Source organism: Lepidochelys olivacea (genome assembly GCF_965140295.1).
Source record: "Lepidochelys olivacea isolate rLepOli2 genome assembly, chromosome: 11".
NCBI lineage: Eukaryota > Metazoa > Chordata > Testudines > Cheloniidae > Lepidochelys > Lepidochelys olivacea.
Genome location: NC_140421.1, coordinates 2,584,255 through 2,600,560, shown reverse-complemented (window position 1 = coordinate 2,600,560; position 16,306 = coordinate 2,584,255). Strand labels below are relative to the sequence as shown.

The 16,306-nt window shown below is 62.6% G+C and overlaps 2 protein-coding genes across 2 annotated transcripts in view; one reads left to right on the top strand and one right to left on the bottom strand.

Moving 5' to 3' along the window:
* TMBIM1 (transmembrane BAX inhibitor motif containing 1) overlaps positions 1 to 11,744 on the top strand; it is a 27,716-nt gene extending 15,972 nt beyond the window's left edge. The window contains exons 2-12 of the mRNA XM_084644155.1: positions 2,916 to 3,183; positions 4,212 to 4,306; positions 4,955 to 5,019; positions 5,636 to 5,689; positions 6,373 to 6,423; positions 6,835 to 6,874; positions 7,263 to 7,300; positions 7,785 to 7,872; positions 8,269 to 8,364; positions 9,345 to 9,398; positions 9,562 to 11,744. Of these exons, the coding sequence (XP_084500281.1) occupies positions 2,952 to 3,183; positions 4,212 to 4,306; positions 4,955 to 5,019; positions 5,636 to 5,689; positions 6,373 to 6,423; positions 6,835 to 6,874; positions 7,263 to 7,300; positions 7,785 to 7,872; positions 8,269 to 8,364; positions 9,345 to 9,398; positions 9,562 to 9,705 (957 nt within the window). The 5' untranslated portion in view covers positions 2,916 to 2,951 and the 3' untranslated portion in view covers positions 9,706 to 11,744. The remainder of the gene's footprint in view (positions 1 to 2,915; positions 3,184 to 4,211; positions 4,307 to 4,954; positions 5,020 to 5,635; positions 5,690 to 6,372; positions 6,424 to 6,834; positions 6,875 to 7,262; positions 7,301 to 7,784; positions 7,873 to 8,268; positions 8,365 to 9,344; positions 9,399 to 9,561) is intronic.
* Positions 11,731 to 16,306, bottom strand: PNKD (PNKD metallo-beta-lactamase domain containing). Its single transcript, XM_084644158.1, has 3 exons — positions 16,198 to 16,306; positions 13,489 to 13,699; positions 11,731 to 12,835 (listed from the first exon to the last, which is right to left on the bottom strand). The coding sequence occupies exons 1-3, from the start codon at positions 16,229 to 16,231 to the stop codon at positions 12,652 to 12,654; spliced, it is 429 nt and encodes a 142-aa protein (XP_084500284.1). The 5' UTR covers positions 16,232 to 16,306; the 3' UTR covers positions 11,731 to 12,651.

The window sequence follows — 16,306 nt, the reverse complement described above, 5'->3', positions numbered from 1 at the left end:
GGGCAAATTGGAGAAAGTCCAGAGAAGAGCAACAAAAGTGATGAAAGGTCTAGAAAACATGGCCTAGGAGGGAAGACTGAAAAAATTGGGTTTGTTTAGTCTGGAGAAGAGAAGACTGAGAGGGGACATGAGAACAATTTTCAAGTACATAAAAGGTTGTTACAAGGAGGAGGAAGAAAAATTGTTCTTCTTAACCTGTGAGGACAGGACAAGACGCAATGGGCTTAAACTGCAACCAGGGAGGTTTAGGTTGGACATGAGGAAAAACGTCCTAGCTGTCAGGGGGGTGAAGCCCTGGAATAAATTGCCCAGGGAGGTTGTGGAATCTCCATCATTGGAGATTTTTAAGAGCAGGTTGGACACACACCTGGCAGGGATGGTCTAGATAATATTTAGTCCTGCCATGAGTGCAGGGGACTGGACTAGACGGCCTCTCGAGATCCCTTCCAGTTCTGTGATTCTATGCTTCTCGTGTGTGACAACTGCTGGGAGAGGGCTCTGGGTGTGTCGCGTGGCCCCGAATGCAAAGGAAGAAGCTAAGGTGGCCGTCTCTAATGACAAGCTGTGCACGAAGCATGGTGCAGTCCCGATGGCCTGCACCAGGTCTCTTCCCCTTAGTATAACTGAGAGTATGGTAACAGGGGGATAATTAATCTGTTACATTTGTGAGAGCGAGACTGGGACATGCATCGCAAGCCTGTTACTGCATTAGATTCCTGCTCCTGCCCTTGTGCCTCCGGGCTCTCCTTGCCTCCTGCTTGTAACCAGTCTGGGCACAGCGACTAGATAAGTCTCACGCGCCCAGGGCTGGGACTAGAACCCTGCTCCTTTGCTTGGAAAGCTTTCTCTCTGCCACTTGGGGTAAAAGCGAGCTCTCATAGTTGGCATAAGAAGTAGATCCATTGTCCTCTCTGCAGGCCCTGCCCCTATTGCACCACATGATCACACATGATACAGCTTGTGCGTTACACACACAGGCCTCTCTCCCTTTCTGCTTCCTTGTGTCTTTCTCCTGCTCCGTGCCTTCTCTCAGGCCGTGCCCTTGGGATGGCTGGTTCCTGCCTATTCACGATGCCTCCTTTAAACCCTGTGTCCTCCCTCGCTTGGTCTCCCTTCCTTCCTTCACTGAGCTCCTGTCCTGGACTCCGAGCTCTCAAGGGCAGGGACCATGCCACATACTTCTATGGTGCTAAGTGCGCCGGGAGCCATCCTGGCTCCATTGAAGTCAGTGGGAGTTTTGCAATTGACGTCGAGGCTAGACTTTCACTCCTGGCCTCAAATGAGTCTGGGATCCCTGCGCTGCATTGCTCCACTCGGTGAGCTCCCAGTTTCCGGAGAGAGGCCAGCTCCTTGGAGGCACCATGACTCATCCCACTCACCTCCCGCTAGCTGGTGCTGCTTTGGCTGCAGTTTGCACAAGGGCACAGTGGAGAAGTAACATCCCCCCAAATCGCGAGTGGCTGGATCAGTAATAATGAGGAGAGTGACTGTCCCCGTCCCGTGGACACACCCTGCAGTTGGGAGGTCAGTGGGGGTGCTGCCTGCATAACGGCCACAGATCGGTGCCATGGTGTCAGATCAAGGATCCTTGTTGGGCAATTAATGACTGTAGAGCCACCGGCTGGATTGTCCCAGACCCCCTGACGTCGCACACGGGGCCCTGTCTGCCAGCGTCCAGGCTTCACACTGCAAACTCCCTGGACAATCCAACACCCGGATTGTCCGACAGTCCCTAGAGCGTCTGTGCACTGGATGACTGGGGGGTGTCCGAAGCCTGGACTGTCACAGGGTGGAATCTGGGTCCTGCTTCCCGTTCAGGTTCCACTTATAACGGGTTAGTATATAAGGAACAGAGGCTGCCATGGTGAGTGGCATCGGCTGCAGATGTTTCAAGCCCCGCGGTAGAAGGTGCTGCAGATGGGAGATAAGCAACCTATTGACCCGCTGGAGTCTGTAACAATTGACCGATCATCTACCAGCCCTGTATACGTAGAACCCGCCTCTCAAATGTGACCAGAATCTGTGACCCAAAAGCCTCTGTCACTGGCCAACCATTTGGCTACTCCGTGACTGATCAGGGGCTGTTGCCTCTTTCTGGCCTGACCTGACTCTTGTCAGGGTGTGACCCCCTTTGCAACAAAGTGCGACGAAATATAGGAAGAACCGTAGCGTGATCTCTGGGCAGGTGAAATTCCCCTTGAATGCAGTCAAATGACACCGCAGTTGTCTGAGGGTGCTGAAATGTACCAGCTGGGGTTCCAGCTTAGGGCATAGCCCGATCCGGCTCCTGTTTGATCTCTGGCCCGACTCCCCTGGATTTTAATGGCAGCAGGATTGGGCCCCTGTCAAAAATGCCACCTCTGTTGTCAGGCTCCTGTCTGTGTCCGGCTGCAGTGAGGAGGGTTTAAAGGGCTCCTGGCCTCTTGTGACACGAAGCCAGTGGAAGGGATTTGGGGCCATTGGTGCCAGGGTTCCTGTGAGCTGGCTCCATGGCCCTGTCTCTCCCAACCCTGGCTCGCTGGCTGGGATGTCACAGAATTGCTGCCCCGGTGCTGCATGGAGAGATCACTTGATCTGGACCCCGGAAGGACTTGGGGAGAGCGATTCGCTGCCTGAGGCCCCGGGGCCAAAATTACTTAGATGATTGTTGGCATTTAAGACCCACCCACTGTACTGACTCTTTGGTTACCAGGATCTGCCTTGCGCTGGGTCTCTTTTGAGGTCAGTAATAATCTTTATTGACCAGCCAGAAATATCACGCTGGCCATCTTGGGACGAGGGCTCTGGCCGGTGGGTCTGCCCCGAGCTGGACTCTGGTGCACAGAGCCGCTGTGGCCCAGCGTCGTGAGTTTTGGCTAAGGGTCCATGAACTGCGCAGACAATAATGGCAGATTTTTCTCTCCCTCTGTCTCCAGGTGCTTGAAAGCCAGCCTGAGCCTTTGGGAGTCCCCATGTCGTACCCCAGTGCTCCCCCGCCCTATGATGACAAGAATCCCCTCTACCCCCCACAGCCTGGGGGTCACCCACAGCCCGGAGCCTATCCCGGGGGCTACCCGCAACCTGCACCCTATCCCGGGAGCTACCCGCAGCCCGGAGGGTATCCTGGGGGCTACCCACAGCCAGGAGGATATCCCCACCCAGGTGTCCCGGTACCCCCCATGTCAACACTCCCGATGAACCAAGGTAAGCTGAGCATTCACAATAGGGGGCACGGTGCAGAAACCCACTGATGGCCCATCTGGCCCCATCACCACCTGAGATCAGAGTAAACCCACTGGGCCATCAACGTGCTGAAAGCGAGAAGGGTCCACCCCTGGTTCCAGTTGTTCTTGGTCCCGTTCTGCACAGAAGCAGGTCACCCCAGGGACCGCGGCAAAGAGAGTAACAACGGGCTGGATTCTGCTCTCGGGGATGGGGCCAGACGTGCCATCAGGGTAGCAGTGCCCATGTGGGACTTGAGGAGTGCAAGGCAGAGGAGATGGTGGGGTGAGGGGAAGGGGTCTCTGGAAGGGCAGGGTAATGGATACGGTGACTCGGGCTCTGCAAGACCTGGTATGAGCGGGGCGGGGGCGTTCCTCGAACCCTTGGGATGGATCGGCTCCAATTTGTCACTCACCCAGACCTGACAGACAGGAGATGTCCCGGTAAGAGGCAAAATATTCCAGTCCCCAGTCCCATCAGGTCAAAGCTGGGCTGAGCTTGGCTGGTCTGTTCTGTCCCCAGAACCCGAGAGTCGGTCCCATTGGGCAGTGCCCGGTTGTGACAGGGGCAGCCTGGCCTGGTGGTCCCACCCAGAAGGAGGTGGGGTCTGATGGGGGTGGGGAGGACACCCTGAAACACTTGACCAACGGGCCGAGCCTGGGGCGGGGGGAGGAGACGGCGCCGCTAGAGAGGGGGGACAGTTACTTCCCTGCGCCTCGAGCCAGATGCACCCCCGGCCTCACCCTGCCGGGTACCAGGCCGGCGTCTCCTGTCTGGGCCCGGCCCTCTCAGCCATGCTGCCAGCGAGACCCCAGCTGGTGCCGAGGGGCCGTTGGGCTGGGACATCCCACGGGGCAGCCCCCTCCGAGCTCGTGGGGAGAGGCAGCCAGGAAGAGATCGGACACTCGGGCAGGGCAGACCCCGGAGACGTGCCAGGTCAGCTGATGCCCCCCAAGCCGTGCCAGCGTTTGGGTGCTGACTCTCCCCCTGTTGTGCCCCCCGCCCCCCAGGAGACAGCTATGGCAGTGGTGGCTCGGGGGAGGAGGACGGGCTGAGAGCAGGCACCATGGATGACAAGACAGTGCGACACGCCTTCATCCGCAAGGTAACTCCGGAGGGAGCTGGGCTGCCCAGCCCCCGGAGCTGCAGGGTGGGGGAGCCGGGGGGATGGGTGGGGAGGGGGTGTCCCCCTCCAGATTCTGGCCCCCAGGAACAGGCTGCGGCCGGCGGAGCGAGCCTGGGTACCAGTGCGGGGCCGGGGATCAGGGGCTGGTGTGTCCGCGTGGCGAGGCCAGTGGCCGGGGGCAGCGTCATGCTTCCATGGCTGCAGGGTCCCCCCAGTGCTGGCGGGGGCTGGGGGCACGGCCCTGGGCTGGGTAGGGGGCTGGGACTGGAGTGGCCTCGGCTACAGAGCCCCTCCCCTCCACGCTCTCTGGGCTAACAGGACGCCCGGAGCCTGTGCCTCGGTGGGAGCCCCCAGCAGGGTCAGCGGCTGGGCCAGCTTCCCCCCGCTGCCTGCCCCGGGGGGACCAGTTCTAGGGCTATGAGGGGCTCGATCTCCACAGCCCACCCGGTCCCTGGTGCCCTGCCTGTCGCCGAGTCCATCAGGAGCGGGACTGAGAGCCAGCGGCTCCATCCCACCTGGGGTGCTGGGCAGCTGGGGGCAATGATGCCTCGGGGCCGCCTTGGCGTGTCTGTGCAGGGAGCCGGGCCGGTGCCCCGCGGGTGACCCCTCTGTGCCTGCCTCTTTCAGGTCTACACCATCATCTCAGTCCAGCTGCTGGTGACCGTGGGCATCATCGCCGTGTTCACCTTCGTGTGAGTCTCACCTTGTCCTGAGCCCTGCCCTTGCCGCCAGCCCCCAGCTGCTGCTGTCCCAGGGGCTGGTCCCTGCTCCACGGGGCCCCAGGAGCTGGGACGAAGGACTCTCCGGAGGAACGAAGATGACTGCCCCCAATGCCCCGTCCCCCCACTGAAGGGAGGAGCCTTGCCTCCGGGATGGAGGAGATGAGCACTGTCTCACAAGGGATGGGGAGCCCCACCCTGGGGCTGTTAAAAGCCAGGCTGGGTACAGCCCTGTGGGATGGGCTGTGTGGGGTGACCCTGCCCTGCCCTGGCAGGAGTCCGGATGGATCCTGGCGGGTCTGTCTGGGGAGCTGAGCACAGAGCAGGGCAGGGTTAAAGCCCTGTCCTTGCTCCTGGGCTGGGGACCCCACAGCGGGTCTGTGCTATGTGGGGGGCAGGCAACGGCTTGGGGGTGATGACGAGCAGGGAGCATCTCACTTCCAAGCTTTCCCTTGGGTCAGTCTGCTGCTCGCTGGGGCCCGCGCTGTGAACACTGGGGGGGGGTGGAGACCCCGGGGGAGCAGGGAAGGGGCCACGTGGTGACGGGTGGAGCCAGGAACCGATCTCACGCTCTTCTCCCTCTTCGCAGCTCCCCCGTCCGCACCTTTGTGAAGAGGAACATTGCTGTGTACTACGCCTCTTAGTAAGTATCACTCTGCCCTTGCCAACTCCCCTCCCTGCTCATCCCGGGCCCAGCTGCCCTTTGGCTGGGTTCCTGTGCCGCCCTGCGAGAGCTGGCAGAGTCGCCACCGCTCGGTCAGTGCGCTCCCTGCTGAGTGCCACGAGGCGCTGGTGCCCCACGCCAGAGGCAGAGGGCGCTGTGTGGGCACCGCCTCCAGCCCCTGGTGGCACGGGGAGGGAGAGGGGCAGTTAATCACAGCTTGCTTTCTTTAAGACAAAATACAAGGAAACTACATGCATAAAACTCTGTGACAGCCCCGTTCCAGCTGAGATCTGGTCTCGGGTGGGAACTCTGGTTCTTCGAGCAATAATGACTGGTCATGTCACTGTATCAGTTAAAGCACAAAGGTTAGGGTTTACAGAGGGAGCATTGTCTAATGGTTGGAGCATGAGCCTGTTGGAGCTGTCTGCTCATACTGGCTCTACCCCATCATCTGACCTCAGAGGAGCTGTTTCCCAGCTCTGTGCCTCAGTTTCCCCTCTGTGCAATGGGAGTAATGCTTCCCTACTGCCAAGGCGCGATGTGAAACATAAGAAATGAACCTTGGCCCTTCTGCTGCCCTGCACGCGGCTCCGACCGGCCCCGGCTCCGGGTGGGCAGCAGGGCTGGGAAGAGTTCCAACTTCTGTCTCTCTCCCTCCCCAGCGCTGTGTTCCTGGTCAGCTACCTGGTGCTGGCCTGCTGCCCGGGCCCCAGGTGAGTGTCTCCTTCACTGGGGATCAGAGAGGGCGGCCCCTCCCTCCGAGCCCGCGCCCCAGCTCCGAGTCCCCTGGGCACTAGGAAGCAGGTCGCGGGGGAGTGACTGAGCCAGGGGGCCGAGGCCAGAAAGGGCTCTGTCTCCATCCCCAAGGGGCGATGAGACGAGGCTGCCCCCCAGGGTCGATTCCCGTCCATCCGGGCCGCGGCCTGCCCTGACGCGGGGGCTGGTTTTCACGGGGACACCCTGTGGCCTGCAGTCTCATTGGGCCAAAGCGGTGCCCTCGCCCCAGGTGACATCACGCTGCGCTCACCCCAGAAACCCCGACCCCCACTGCGTGACCCCAGCCTGCAGCGCCCTGGGCTCTGACTGCCTGCACCCTGACCTGTGTGTTCCCTGACTTCCCCCAGGAGACGCTTCCCCTGTAACCTCATCCTGCTCGCCATCTTTGTAAGTGGGGCTGTGGGACTGGGTTGTATAGCGGGGATGGGGGGAGCAGTGATCCTGGGAGGGGGCCCAGCCCCAGGGTGGGGGGGGCCCTGGGGGGGAGTGGGATGGAACGAAGGGAAGGCTTTGATGGCTGAACACTGGTTACGATTGGGCCTGGGGTCACGTGCATGGGGGTAGAAATGGGGGGGGGGTGTGATGCCATGGGCCCCCTCCTACCTCAGGGTCACACCTATGCCTGAAACACCCCCCTCAGGCCACGTGCCCCTCCATGCCTCCTGCTGTGAATCCCCACGTCTCGGCGGGGACCTGGGAAGCCGACACGATGCTTTGATCCCGCGCTGCGGCTGGCTCCACGGCTAATCGCCCCCTTTCCTTTCGTTTGCTGCAGACGCTGGCCATGGCCTTCATGACGGGAACCATCGCCAGGTACCGCGGAGCTGGGGAAAGCCCCTCTGAGCCCCTTCCCTCCTCTGCCTTCCCCGAGTTCGCCTGTCGTCAGCAGGGGGAGGCGGTAAAGAACGTGTCCCCTGGGCCACGTGCCTCCGTGTCGGGGTCACTAGCCCTGCGGGGGAAGTGGGCTCGGACGGAGAGGAAAGCCAGCCCCACCATGGTTCCAACTTCAGGGATCCTCCTGGCTTAGCTCAGGTTGAAGGAGTCGCCCTGGAGCCTGGACTGAAACAGGCGCCTCCTGGGGGCGAGTCACAGAACTGCAGGCTGCCTGTGATGGCTTTTCTATAGGGCCCATGGGTGCCGGGTTGGATCACACACCGAACACCGAGCCCACGGGATCGCACTGCTGGGGAGCGAGCCCCGGTTCTTAGCTCCCCGTTGCATGCGGAGGGTGAAGTGGGAAATAATTGAATGGCTTTTAAACGCGCCCCCCCCCCCGCTTTTAACCCTTTGTGTGCAGTGTGTATAGCACCCGGGCTGTCCTGATCACCATGGTAATCACTGCTATAGTGGCCATAATTGTCACCGTCTTCTGCTTCCAGACCAAGGTAAGGCTCGATGGGCTCCCTGCCGTCCGGGGCAGCGGGGAGGGCAGGAGTCAGGGGATTTCCCCTCCTGAGGGCCCCTGCGGCATAGGCTGGGACAGGGCACAAGGCAGACGCTGCATCGTGCCCCTTCCCCTGGGGATCCATGCTGCCTGCACCCAGCGCTGGGAGTGACAGAGCAGGAATCGAACCTGGATCTCGTGCGGCCGCCCGGAGGGAGCTGGGTCAGTGACCCTCCAGGGCCAGCGCTTCGGGGTGGCCCTTCCCGCCGAGTGGCCATTGCTGCTGACCCTCGCTACCCAGGCTGCCTCCTGCGGGGGAAGCCCAGTGCTGCGGGATGGCTGCGTTCCCACTGTGGTCCGTGGGTCCCTCTCTAACTTGTCACCATCCTGCTGGCAGGTGGATTTCACCTCGTGCACCGGGCTGTTCTGTGTGCTGGGGATTGTCGTCATGGTGACCGGAATAATCACCGCCATCGTCCTCTCCTTCAAATATGTGAGTAGTGGCTGGGGGAGGCCGGTTCGAGGACAGGCAGGGGCGTGACACCAGCGCTGCCCTCTGCTGGCCCCATCCGTATCTGCAGTTGCCAGCACGGCAAGCCTGACCTGCCGGAGTCTGCCAAGAGCCTGAAGCAGTAGCCCCCATGGGTGAACTGCCCCATTTACACAGCGGAGAGGTTGACTCTGAAACCTAATTATGGCAAATCAGAATGTCAGCAGCAGGGTGATTTCATCCCTGATCGTTTCGGCGGATGCAAGCCGCTGCCCTGGGACGGTGGGCAGGAGGGGAATGGAGTTCCCGTAACTTGATCCTCCAAACTGACCCCACTTCAGTATCTTGCACGAAAGCAAACCTCTGTTCCTGAGCCAACTGCACTTGGCAACAGCTCGCACTTGGCCGGGGATGTCCAAGCGTGTTTTGTTGACAGAAGGGAAAGTTGGTCTCCTGGGTTCACTTTAAAAGGCAGCTATGGTACGTTGGGGGGTGGCTGAAACCAGACCATCTCCCTTCACTCCATCCTGCAGCCATATACTGCCTTGAGTGTGAATATACCTAGCAACGTGCCAAACGGCATTGACCGAGCAGGATCAGGCCTGGTTGCTTGGACGGGAGACCTCGAAGGGGAGCCCAGATGCAGCTGGGTGAGGTGTGGGGGATGCAGTTGGGGGCACGCTCCCCTCCCCGTGAGTTGGGGATGAGCTGGGCTGCAGGAGCTGCTCTTTCAGAAGAAAAGCAAACCCAAGAGTACCGAGATCCTTCCCAAGTGAGGGCGTCAGCCAACGAGCGTCATGCTCCTCCCCAGAGGTGGCTGCATCTTCGAGTCGGGTAAAGCAATCCCTGACACATACACAGTGGGGATCCGAATCGGTTTTCTCCAGCCCTGGGCTGGTGGGTTGCATTTCTGGTCTGTGCCCCGGGGCAGCCGCTGCAGCCCTCTGTCCTCTGACCGCCCCGGGCTGCCCCTGTCTTTGCAGGTTGTATGGCTCCACATGTTGTACGCGGCCATCGGCGCGATCGTCTTTACCCTGGTGAGTAACCTTGCTCGCTCTCTGTCCCTGCTGAGCTGGGAGCCTCCCAAGGTCCTGGGGCAGGTGGCAGGGGGAGGATGGAGGCAGCTCCTGGCTCCAACACATGGGGCTGACAATCTCTAGCAGCATGGCTGACCCAACGCTCTGTCTCCGGTCTCCCCAGTTCCTAGCTTACAACACCCAGCTGGTGCTGGGGAACAGGAAGAACTCGATCAGCCCCGAGGAGTACGTCTACGGAGCCCTGGAGATCTACATGAACATCGTCCAGATCTTCATCTTCCTACTGCAGATTGTGGGCCGGAGCTAGAGCCTCCACGGAGCTCCCGGCGGGAATTGCCCCGGGCCCAGGAGTGCTCCGGGAACACCTTGCCACCTTCCTTTCCCTCGTCCTTTCACGCTCCCCGCCTCTGCGTGTCTCTCCCAGGCCATTGGCCTCTGGTTTCCCTTCTCACCTGGGGAGCCCAGCGTGGCTGCTCATAGAGGGGTAGCAGGCAAGACTGGCCCGTCTGCCCTGCAGAATAACAAGGCTGTGCCCAGAAATGAAGCCAGTGTCAGCCGATTTCTGCCTGCCCTGTTAATTGTTCCACTGCCCTCTGTGCTCCCCCGTGACCTCCTGTCTTTCTTCTCTCCCCACGCTGCCCCCAGGGATGTGTCAATGCACCGAGTTCATCCCCGTAGTATCCTCTCTTGCAGAGGTGTGTTCTGATCCCAGATCCTCTAGTCATAGCTTCCTGGGAAGTGAGAAATCCAAGGGCAGCCCCTGCCTGGCTGCGCGGATCCCCAGGCCCATGACCGCGTTCTTTGCCAATGGGCTCCCTCCATTTCGGCTCCCTCCCTTTCTCTTGCCACGTGCCTACGGGAGGAACATTCCTTCACGTCATCAAATCCGAATCCACTCAAAGGAGAGCAGAAAGACAGGGGCTTAGTCCTCGCTCCGCTCTGAACCAAGGTGTGTACGTTCCCGCCGCCCTGCAGAGCGCCCTTCGGTGGGGAGGAGCAGCGGGGGATGCAATCAATGCACTGAGATGATTTTAAAGGGGAGGGGGGACTTGTCGTCTATAAATCAGTGCTTTTCAATTCCAGCAGGGTTTTCACCCTCCCTGTGTCTGTTTCACAGAATACAGATCAGCCCAGACTTCAGGGCTAACACTAGTGCTTTGGGGGCAGTTACATGTCTTAGGCTAGCCTTATGGTAAGTAAAAAAGAAGAAAAATCTACTTAGCCCCAGGCTGGGGAGGAGAAACGTACAGAGGCATGACCCATGCTAGCCCCCAGATTTTTGTTGTTTCTAATTCAATGTATTTTATCCTTGGTACGCAAAGGTTTTTGTATCAAGCTGCCGTATTGTATATTTGACTAGGCCGGAAAGCCAAAGGGCCTTGAAATAACACCGTTTGACGGGGGGAGGCGAATGGCACAAGGGGAATTGCAAAGAACCGTGCTGTGTATGTTGCTCATACTCTCTAGTAAGAGAGTCGCTTATTGCAGAAGGAAACAGAACTGGGGCTGCAGGAAGGGGCCGCAGGCAGCATTGTAAATCACCACCCCTAATTCTAGAGGCTGGAACAGGTGCTGTAAGGGGGGGCGGGATGGGGCAGAACGCTGCATTGGAGCACTCTGGCTCCCCCAGGGCAGTGCTGGTGAAGCGGGGGGCAGCAGCTGAACCCAGAGCCGGCTCCCAGCGCCTCCTGGGAAGAGCAGGCTCAGAGCAGGGCAGCTGATCAGAATCCCCAGGCGAATGGCCAAAAGGGCAGGGTGTGGGCAGGGGAAGTGGGGGTGCAGCCAGCGTCAACCCTTTGTGCTCCTCCCACGACGCTAGCGGCTTAGGCCAGCCTTGTTCACTCAGTGCCTTAAATCCCGATGTCCCTGGCAGATGATTTGAGGTCAGCACAGCACATGGCCGGGAGTCGCCCCTTTCACGGGCAGCCCTCCTCAGATCTGTGCTACGCCCGTCTAGGAAGGGAGACCTGCCCGTTCTGGGTGCTGGCCTGGAGGCAGAGCTGCTGATGAGCAGAGCCCGGCTCTGTCCTGGCTGAGGGCGGGGGCGTTGGCCAGCTGGGGTTAGCTTTGCTATGCAAAGGGCTGCTGGGTGTGCTGCAGAGGTTAGTGGATTGGCTCAACGGCCCCCCGTGCAGGACAGACGGAGACCCCTTCCCTGGGAGCGCTCCGCTAGCCAGGGTCAGAGTGGTCCCCAGTCCATGCAGCAGGGGCCGTGAGGGGATGGCCGTATAGCATAAGCTGTATTATATTCTAATGCTGCAGCCAGTGGGAACAGTGGCTCCCCGCACCAAAGGACACAGACAAGTTGCACTCAATAAAGCGAAACACTGTGTACTTTTTCAAGCATCCAGCATCTTTTGATTTTTATTCACAATTGTGAAAGTGACAGTGGTGCAGGGGAAAGAGGTGACCCCTGGGACCTGAATCTCCCAGGCCAGGGATGTTGGAGGTAGAGTAAGCATACCCCACCCCCCCAAAACCACTGCCATGTCCCCCACCCTGCAGAGACCATCTCTGGAAATGAGACGGAAGCTCAGTCCCTGTGGCCCAAGCAGTCCCCACATCTCAGCCGAGGCTGTCGTCAAGGACTGGGGGAGAGGGAACGTAGCTACCTCCCAAACTGGACAGGACTGAGCCTCACCGTCTCACTTCCCACAGCCCCAGCAGTAATATTCAGGAACCATGGAGCTGGACCCTGTTTAAAGCAGCTCCTGAATTCCCCGCCCCATCCAAGCCAGATTCTCAGTGCAGCAGCGTTACCCACCCCCCTGTGGGGATACTTCAGGGCTTTGAGCCAGCTCTAACCATCCCCCACCACCAGCCTTTCAGAAGTGGTAACTGGCTCCTCCCCGGACTTGGTGAGGAAAAGCTCTGGGCCAGATCTCCATGCAGCACTGCTGATGGCTAAGGACATTTGGTGTAACCTCCCCTTTCTGTGGTGCCCCTCGGGGTTACAGCTGCACAGGGGCAGATTGCTCTGAGGTGAAGGGTTTATTTAGGATCTCACTTCTGTCCCACACCAGCTGTGTGCAAGGTACAGAGGCAACGTGAGAAATTAGAGTAGGGTCAAGTGATTTGGGCAAACAGCCTGACCCCCCCAGGGGACTGACTCTCAAACAGAAGGGCTGTTGGCACCTGAGACTAATCACTGGGACAGTGTTTCTCATTCGGCAACATCAAACAGATTTGTCTCCAAGTTCCCGAGCTCTGAGCGGGAAGGAAGTCTCTGTTGCCTTGGCTCTGTGTTCCAAGACTAGGCCTTGGGGTCGGCCACACCCTCCGGTCCCAGTGAGGTCCTCTTGTACCGCGCTCCCTCGTACTCCCCCACGTTGGACGCCTTCATCTTCTGGCGAGCCTTTAGCTGCTTCAGGCGATTTTTGTCCACTTCGCGCTTGGTCAGGAGAAAGAGGATAATGCCGGAGGGGAAGCCGATGGCCCTACGGGAAACCAGAGCTATGGTTAAACTGCAGGACGTTCAACATCCGAGGGCAAGTCAAAGTGAGAGGCTTGCACGGCCTCAGGGCAGAAACTGTCCAGGCTTCTCCCAGTTCTGCGGATGCGCCTCCATCCCAACCCGCAGCCCCCCTTGTTATTCTAGTCCTGGGCTCCTTTCACACAGCTCTGCCAATGCCTCGGCGGACTCCCCTTGCCACCACCATGCTCCAGGCTGGGGCAGATCCCCTTTGAGATGCCCAGGGAGGTTGTGGAATCTCCATCACTGGCGATTTTTAAGAGCAGGTTAGACACACACCTGTCAGGGATGGTCTAGATAATACTTAGTCCTGCCTTGAGTGCAGGGAACTGGACTAGATGACCTCTCGAGGTCCCTTCCAGTTCTATGTACCCAGGCTGCTCCTTACACTAACACAGAGGATGCCACACACTCCCATGGTACGCCAGGGCCTGAACAAGCTGCCTCCAGAGGGTCGCAGGCAGACAACGCGCGCACTGGACTCGGCATTCACTCTTAGACTAGAGCGCTCACCCAACAGAACGGGTCTGAGGGCATTTCTAAGCAGGGGACGCTGATGCTGATGACACTCCTGACCCTGGAGTGAGACAAGGATGATCAGCAATTTGCAAGACTCACCAGGCCACACCAACCATCTTCATGGGGTTCTTGGCTTTCCGTGTAGGGATATACTCTGGGATTTCATGGACTCGCCTGCCAGGTTCTGGCCTGGCTCCTAAGTCCAAGGGGGCTCGGCAGCTGCCATGGATGAGTCTGACATTGAGCCGGGCCAGGGGTCTATGGGTCCCAGCTAAGCATGCTGCCCGGCTCACAGCAGCAGAGAAAAATCCTGCCAAAGACAAAGCCAGATTACCCAGAGCACCTAAAGACCTCAGATCGGCCACAAAGGTCCCTGGCCGGGGAGGGTGTGAGGCTGGGTTCCTGGGTGGGCTGGGGAATCTCTGTGGCAGTCAGAGCAGACACGTGTTTTACCCTGATTTTGCATTGGTCTCACACCTGCACTCAGAGACCCCAGCTCGGGATCCGGGCCCATTGTGCAGGGCGGGGCGCGCACACACGAAGGGGCCTGGCTGGTATTTCAGATCCCAACACCTCCGCTAATTTCCCCTCGCCTTGTGCGGTAAGGCGAGAACCAGGGGGTGCGTGAGCCCATGCTGCCCCTACAATAGGGCTTTAGACGGGGAGCCCACCTGACGCCCCGTCCCAGGGGCCCCGCAATTACTGCAGCGGGGGCTTTGCCAGCCCTGGGTGCTGCACCGCACGGCGGGCGGGTTCTGGGGATGCCAGGCACTGGGCCCCGGCTCGGGGGGGGGGGCCTTGGGGGCCCTGGGACTGGGGGGTTCTGGGCCCTGGCACTGGGGGAGGGGCCGAGCAGGGGGAGGCAGAGGAAAGGAGGGGCTGGGCCTCTGGAGGGAGGGGAAGTGCCAGGCCGTGGCTCCGGGCAGGGGGAGGGGCCGGGCCCTGGCTGGGGAGCAGGGGGGTTAGGCGGGGAAGGGGCCCAGGCTAGGAGGGTGGGGGAGGGGCCCTGGCTCGGGGGGGGAGGGGCTGAGCCTGGGCTGGGCCGAGGGCGGGGCCGGGCCCAGGCTGGCGGGGGAGGGGGTGGCGAAGGGGGTGAAGGGGCGTAGGCTGGGTGGGAGGGGCCGGGCCCAGGCTCCGGAGAGGAGGGGAGCGGGGGGGAGCGGCCAGGCCCAGGCCGGTGGGGGGAGGGGGCCCTGGCTCCGGGGGGGAATGGCCGGGACCAAGCTGGGGGGGAGGGGCAGGGACCAAGCTGGGGGGGGAGGGGGTGAAGAAGGGGGGGAGGGGCCCTGGCTCCGGGGGGGAAGGGCCGGGCCCAGGCTGGGGGGGAGGGGCGGGGCTCAGGCTGGGGGGGAGGGGCCCTGGCTCCGGGGGGGAGGGGCCGGGCCCAGACTGGCGGTGGAGGAGGGGAGGGGCGGGGCCCAGGCTGTGGGGGGAGGGGGTGAAGAAGGGGGGGAGGGGCCCTGGCTCGGGGGGGGGGAAGGGCCGGGCCCAGGCTGTGGGGGGAGGGGCGGGGCCCAGGCTGGGGGGGAGGGGCGGGGCCCCGGCTGGGGGGGAGGGGCCCTGGCTCCGGGGGGGAGGGGCCGGGCCCAGACTGGCGGGGGAGGGGCAGGGCCCAGGCTGTGGGGGGAGGGGGTGAAGAAGGGGGGGAGGGGCCGTGGCTCCGGGGGGGAGGGACCCTGGCCCCGGGGGGGAGGGGCCGGGACCAGGCTGGGGGAGGGGCCGGGACCAGGCTGTGGGGGGAGGGGGTGAAGAAGGGGGGGAGGGGCCGGGCCCAGACTGGGGGGGGAGGGGCCGGGCCCAGGCTGGGGGGGGAGGGGCCCTGGCTCCGGGGGGGAGGGGCCGGGCCCAGGCTGGCGGGGGAGGGGCGGGGCCCAGGCTGTGGGGGGAGGGGGTGAAGAAGGGGGGGAGGGGCCGTGGCTCCGGGGGGGAGGGGCCGGGCCCAGGCTGGGGGGAGGGGCCCTGGCTCCGGGGGGGAGGGGCCGGGCCCAGGCTGGCGGGGGAGGGGGGAGGGGCGGGGCCCAGGCTGGGGGGGAGGGGCGGGGCGGGGCCCAGGCTGGGGGGGAGGGGCCCTGGCTCCGGGGGGGAGGGGCCGGGCCCAGGCTGGCGGGGGAGGGGCGGGGCCCAGGCTGGCGGGGGAGGGGGTGAAGAAGGGGGGGAGGGGCCGTGGCTCCAGGGGGGAGGGGCCCTGGCTCCGGGGGGGAGGGGCCGGGCCCAGGCTGGCGGGGGAGGGGGGGAGGGGCGGGGCCCAGGCTGTGGGGGGAGGGGCGGGGCGGGGCCCAGGCTGGGGGGGAGGGGCCCTGGCTCCGGGGGGGAGGGGCCGGGCCCAGGCTGGCGGGGGAGGGGCGGGGCCCAGGCTGTGGGGGGAGGGGGTGAAGAAGGGGGGGAGGGGCCGTGGCTCCGGGGGGGAGGGGCCCTGGCTCCGGGGGGGAGGGGCCGGGCCCAGGCTGGCGGGGGAGGGGGGGAGGGGCGGGGCCCAGGCTGTGGGGGGAGGGGGTGAAGAAGGGGGGGAGGGGCCGTGGCTCCGGGGGGGAGGGGCCGGGCCCAGGCTGGGGGGGGAGGGGCGGGGCGGGGCCCAGGCTGGGGGGAGGGGCCCTGGCTCCGGGGGGGAGGGGCCGGGCCCAGACTGGCGGTGGAGGGGGGGAGGGGCGGGGCCCAGGCTGTGGGGGGAGGGGGTGAAGAAGGGGGGGAGGGGCCGTGGCTCCGGGGGGGAGGGGCCGGGCCCAGGCTGGCGGGGGAGGGACCCTGGCCCCGGGGGGGGAGGGGGTGGGGAAGCGGGGGGAGGGGCCCTGGCTCCGGGCGCTCAGTTACCGAACGACCCGCGGACCGCCGCCGCCATCGCCATCTCGGGAGCGGACGCTCGGCTCCCGGCAGGCAGCGCGCCCTGCCGCGGTGCACGCTGGGAGCGGCGGTGCGTGGG